Source organism: Mycena indigotica (genome assembly GCF_014461135.1).
Source record: "Mycena indigotica strain 171206Taipei chromosome Unknown Mind.scaff0001, whole genome shotgun sequence".
Lineage (NCBI taxonomy): Eukaryota > Fungi > Basidiomycota > Agaricomycetes > Agaricales > Mycenaceae > Mycena > Mycena indigotica.
In genome coordinates this window covers 4,148,914-4,155,055 of record NW_023503000.1, presented here as the reverse complement: position 1 = coordinate 4,155,055, position 6,142 = coordinate 4,148,914, and the positions used below count along the sequence as shown (strand labels likewise).

The 6,142-nt window shown below is 54.5% G+C and overlaps 1 protein-coding gene across 1 annotated transcript; it reads right to left on the bottom strand.

Annotated features, from left to right (window-relative positions):
* Window positions 1-421: 421 nt before the first annotated feature.
* On the bottom strand, window positions 422-676 carry MIND_00118600 (uncharacterized protein; the record flags this gene model as incomplete). The annotated part of the gene is made up of 1 exon (XM_037358124.1): window positions 422-676. One exon carries the CDS (start codon window positions 674-676, stop codon window positions 422-424), a length of 255 nt encoding a protein of 84 aa, XP_037226034.1.
* Window positions 677-6,142: the final 5,466 nt, after the last annotated feature.

Below are 6,142 nucleotides of genomic sequence, written 5' to 3'. Positions count from 1 at the left end.
AAATGGATGCTAAAGGACATTGTGAGAGCGTTTTGGAAGGCGGCAAGAAAGCTGACACTGTGAGGCTCTTGACGAATCTTGCGAGATTGGCGTGTCCCGCAAGCATCTGAAGGCAGCGGATCGTGCGAGCGGCGTCGTCGGTGTCGATAGTGATATTCGAATAGAGAGCTCGCTGGCTCGCCAAGTGGAGTCGTTTACTCGCTAAGCAGACAGAGTAGATGTCCGAAGGTTTCAAGTCCCGCGCGACGTATTCGAGGAGCTCGAGTGGCAGAGTGTCCATGGTTGTCAAGAGCAAGCCTGTCACTCAGTGTCACAGCGTGTCCGCCAAGATCAAGCACGTGCTCGCAGGCTGGTCCGTGCGCGACATTCCTTCCTTTCGAAGTTCCTCCTCCAACTAAATTGAACACTTCCTCATCTTCCTCTAGGTGTCCCATTGCACATCAAGTGGTTTCCTGAGCCACAGAAGCCACGTGAGCGCGTTTATTGTCGCAAAGGCAAGCGTTGCAACTTCTATTTCGGTGAGCGGGAGTCGTTGGACTCGGCGCGCGATGCACTGCAGAATAAACCAGAGGCCCTGGCAGAGTGCAATCCCCTTGGAAAAGAGGTCCCCCTTGCTCTTGTCCTCGAGTGTGGCCTCGGATGTGGCGCGGATGGCCGCAGCGACGCCTGGCTGCATCAGGAATGGACAACTTTGCAATCATGCACTACGTAGATTGGATAGCCGTGGTAGCACGGTAGACAAGTCCCCTGATCTCGGGCGCTTGGTAGCACCCTGTCAGGTTCTGGTAGCAACTAGTAGCAGCTAAGCACAACACTAGTAGCAATTGGTAGTTGATAATAGCTTTGCATTTTATGCTGAATTCCGCTTACAGACAAAAGATAGAGCATAATAATTCAATTATAATTAGTACAGAATACATTGTTGGTAGGATGAATGGCCCGGCACCCCACGAACACCAAGCTCAGGCATGTACGAGAGCTGGAAACCACATACGCGCCAAGCGCTGCAACGCACGCTCGTCCCGGGCTGTCGGCAGTGCTGCCAAGCAGCGCCAGCAAGCTCGTCGCACAGGCTCAGCCTGGGAGCGAGAAGGCCAGTAGGCGTCGCAGGGTGTCAGCGGGGGGGGCATTGGGGATAGAGGGTGGTGGCGGGGGGCATCGAAGGAGTGTGGACGGCAGTCTTCGTCGTCTGGGGGAACGGCACGGTCAATATGGCTGAAAGTCGGTGAGCACATGCGGGCAACGGCGCCGAAGGTACGTACCGAAAATCGTACGAGTTCGCCCACGAGAAAAAGAGCTACAGCGGTTAAATCGCAAAATGGGCCCAAAATGGAGGACACGCACCAACACTTCTCTTGTCGAGTGCCGAGGGAGACGGGAAGCAGTAAAGCGGATTATGGGGGGGCAAGTTGCTGCTTGTGCCAGGGCACAGGGTAGAGGGTGTCGGGCAGGAGCATGCCACGTCTGAGTGGGGGGGAAGAAAGAAGGGCAAAATGTGACGAAATGGCGCCACTTTCTTTTATGACTCGGCCAAGATCCGGATCCATCAATCACGTCATTTTGACATGTGATCATGGACTTAACAGATTTTGTGTCTCTCTCAGGCACTTGAAGATGCTGCTAAGATATAATGAACATGCTTAGAAGGCTGCCTGTTCCTGTGCAGACTATTTCCCGGATACATTGAGAGAAAGTGATATGAATATTGGGCCGGATCAATACACCAGAAAACCTGCCAAGCTATCAACGGCTACTATGCAACCAAGTCATTTTCTGTAGATCTATCAGCATCTACCCCGCTTCTGATGATTGCTACTGGGGCTACTGAGGCTACAGAGTCTCCAGTGCTATAAGAGCTTACCAGGTAGCAAAAACCCTTTTCCTGATGTGCCAGAGCTGCTTCTGCGTGACGATCGGATGGCCGTCCGCGTCGATGAATCCGCCCATGACGATGAAAAATCCGTGTGTCAACGAAATATTGTGCGCTGAATCACCTGTCAGACTGGCGAAGGGGCTAAACTTAGGCTTACTCCGCGAGAAGAAGCGTTAATCTATTCCCATAGGCAAGTTTCTCTGCGACAACTATACCCAGGCCCTCAAAATCCTCGCTGACGAACGTGGTGTTCAAGCTCTTATGGAAGATGAAGGGATCACTGCAGAAGACTTCCATCTTGCCTTGAAGGAGGAGAAAGAGTACCTCGTGGCATTGAAAGACGGTCTCAAACCAACCGAAACTGGCCCGACACGCTATGTTCGAGCACTCAAGAAGCTCGAGTCATCAATGCAAGTCTTTTCTTTATGGCTCATCAAGATATTGATTTGTTTAGTTCTAACTTGAATGCCTGTCGAAGCGCTGCTCGACGAGCTCGCTCGGATGATGCCGCTTATGTAGGCAATGGCACGGGTAGGCCATACCCGTGCGAGTATGCGGGTTTTACCCGTGCGGGTACGGGGTACGGGTCAGTGCAGCCCTTACCCGTCGCTTCCTGACTCAGCTGGTTCCCCTCGTGATTTGGTGGTCAAGAGGTTTTCCGTTTGATTCTGCATTTGTGTTCCATTTTTACCGCACATTTCTGGCGTACTTTGGACACTAATCACAGTCTCGTCACCATGCCTTCTTGACTCCCTGCGCCACCCGTGGGTAAACCCATACCCGTACCCGCGGGTATGGGTACTGTGGCTGTGCGGGTAAGGGTACGGGTAGGCCCTCGGATACCCGTGGCTATACCCGTGCCATTCCCTACGCGGCTTATGTACCTGCCAGTGGACGACCTAAGGCGGAAATCGAGGCTCGATAAGCGGATGAGCAGTTTGAGCACGATCGGAAAACGGTGATGGAAATAGAGTTGGAGCTGAGCATTGAGGAGCGATGGAAGCCGGAGGATATGCAATATCGGGAGGCAGAGAAGGAGATGGCAAAACTGCAGCATAATCAAGCACTTGATAGGCTGGAGCTTTTGATCGTCCAGCGCTTGCTCGAGTTGACGAAGATGAACCAGTCGGGGCTTGATATGTGGCTGTTATTGATGGGCGGATTGTGGCTGACAGTCTTGACAGCATATAAGATGCGCAGTGATTGACCAAGGGGGCCTTTTTTGTGCTTCAGGATACACAAGGCCCTTATAAGGGCCCAGGACCCTTGCCAAGGGGCCGATGGAAGGGGCCCTTAGACCAAAAAAAGGAAAGAGAGCAAAAATCATAATAAATATATTTACTCGACATAATCATCATCGTCTGATAGATATAATGCACCGTCATCTGGATTCTCATCCTCCTCTGCATCTGCCAGGTCATTCAGGTACTCCACCTCAGCTTGTGCATCGAGCTCAACATGGCTAGGGCGTGGTGGAGGAGTTGCACCCTTGAACAGCTTCTCAAGTGTCATTTTGCCCCACTTGGCAGCGGCAGTTGCAATCGCCTCTGACTGTAGCGCCTCTGGAGATGGTAGATCATCCACCTGACCCTCGTCTGCTGCCCGTGCCTCACCAATCCATCAGGCCATTTCTGTTCTCCAGCCCTCAGCTCCGCGAACAAGCTCTCGGCCATGCTCAGTTTCATCTTCGTCGTCTTGGTCTCCAAGTAAGTCAGAATAGGTTGGAACAACCAATAAACGGGATTCGACAGCATGGTTCCGGCGTTTTCGGGATGGTACAGTACGGACCAAACCTTTTGCGATATGTTCTCGCCGAATTTGTTCACCAATCTGACCAAGTATCAACCGTCAAAGCAGCCAAGCTGAAGTAAACCATACCCGTGCTTTTTTTTTCAAGCTTTTCGAGTTTGGTCCGGGCCCGCCGGTCATCAAGATGTATCTTCAGATTAGAGAAGAGACGCTCCGCACCTGCAGTGTTCATTACTACACGGAGCATGTGAGTCGCAAAGTTGCAATATTCGGTCATGCCAATACTGCTATCCCGCATGAGGTCATACACCTTGAATGGACACTTCCCCTGGAGATTGAGATGAGGACGAATCATCAGCAAGTAATTTGATGTGCGACGCAAGATGGTGTAAAGAGGTCCGGTCGCTCAGCGGCGTAGATGTCTCGCCCTTTCTTGCTGCCGCTGTCTGCATCGGTGACCAGGTAGGTGATAATGCAGCCATACTTGGCTTCAATGCGAGCAACGGTTTCGCGGAAGAATGTAGCCATGCCTTCGCCATCTTTACGCCGAAGCCGTCGTGTCCTTAAGCTCAAGTGTCATGACAGCCCCGCGGTCGTTACTGACGACACCGGTAATGCCTTTGCGAAAACGTCGCCAGCCATCCGTCCTACGATTAATCAGCAACTGAGGCACAGTTTCCGAGGAAGACTGACTGTATACCACAGTGTCGACCTGAGAGTGCTGTTGTCGTCTTCTTATCCACCGTGTCCATCGCTTCGTTTAAGAGGCGTCCGCCAATCAATCTGGCCGATGGTAGAACATCGACGGCGTGGGAACGAAACAGAGCGAAGAGCTGGAGCATGTCCGGTTTTTCGGAAAATGTCCTCCGGCAAGTTGTTTGCGATGACAACCCGTGTAGCTTGCATCTGAATGACCTCCTTCTCAAAGGCGCTAAAGGGGAGATTGATGCCCTTGTAGACGAATGGATCTATGGGACCGCGAACGTCGTCCACCGCGCTCTTCTTCTGCAGAGGCCTGGAAGCCTCTGACAACTCTGAGGTTGCAGCACGCTTCTGTCAGGGGAACCCCCGCTTCGGCCTCCTTCGGACCCTCCGAACGCATCCGAGGCGCATCCGACCGGCGCCCCCTCGGACGCTCCGACCCACCCCGACCATCGTCCACGGCCTCCTTCGCCCGCACAATCACCGATCCGTCAAGACCCTCCCAACGATCACCTTGGGACAGAGCCTGCGACGCCGCTCAGGCCTTCTGCGCTCTACGTCGGCAGTTACGGACGACCAGTATATAGTTGGCGCCCTAGCAGGCGGACCCTTAGAGTTTCTTCTCTTTGGATCCTCCCCTGCTAGGTCGGTCCCTCCGTGTATTTCCCGTAGCTTTTATTCACGCTTTGGATCCTCCCCTGCTAGGCTTTCGTCGGAGTCTCCAGGGTTGCCCTTACAGCAGAAGAAACTCTCTACGGGATTAACCGGTCAAGATTGCCAGGTTTGGTGCTGACTCAGGCTCGGAGTACGAGTCCGTACCCCCCCTCACCGCCCCTGCCACTTGACCCCTCCTCCTCTGCTCTTGTCGTCTTTACGCCCGCTATGTCTACCGGAGCTGCTCCGGACGCTGACGCGCATGGACGCACTTGAGGCGAAACTAGACAACCTCACCAATCTCCTCACCCACCTTGCTTCCCAGGCTTCCGCTGCCGCACCACCTCCGGCAGCTCCCGAACCGCCTTGGCATCTCCGAATGCCCCCGACGCGGACGCGTTATTTGGTGACATTACTGTCGCCTCAAAACTGGTCTTACGACCAAACCCCCCGTTTGCGTTTAACGGAGATCGCAAACGCGGCCGCGCCTTCCTATACGCGGTCAAAACCTACGCTCGGCTTGCCCCGGAGGCCTTCGTAGTTAACGGAGAGCCGAGCGAAGAAAAGGCCGTCCGCTACGCCATGTCCTATATGGCGGAGGGACCTGCTCAGCAATGGGCAGAGCGTCATGGGAGCAAAAACCCCTTCCCCTTCCCTCGGTGGAGCCAGTTCCTCTCCGAAGTTTCGCCTTCGGTTCGTCGAGGAGAACGAACAGGACCTCGCGCTCGCTAAGTTGGAAAGCGCGGGTTATCACATGGGAACGCGGGATGTCTACGGATATACCGACGACTTCGAGGACTTGATGGACCTCGCTGGCTTCGAAGACGCGTTGGTTAAGGTAACCAAGTACCGCCACGGACTTGACCCCTTGATCAACAACGGCATCACCTCTTCGAACGACCCCCCAGACCTCCGTGACTATCTAGGCTGGCGCACTCGGGCTTTCCGACAATATGAAGCCCTGGTGCGAGCGAAGCTCATTAAGGGAACGGCTACCCCGCGGACCGCCGGGGAGCTCCGCGCGGCGCCTTCCCCATCACTCGTTCGGCAACTCCGTTCCCCATCCGCCCGGTGGCCGCACCTGCGCCACCCGCGGCCCGCGCCCCGTCCCGGTACCTCCGGCTCCCGTCCCTATGGAGTTGGATCGTACTAGGGCTCGGGCGC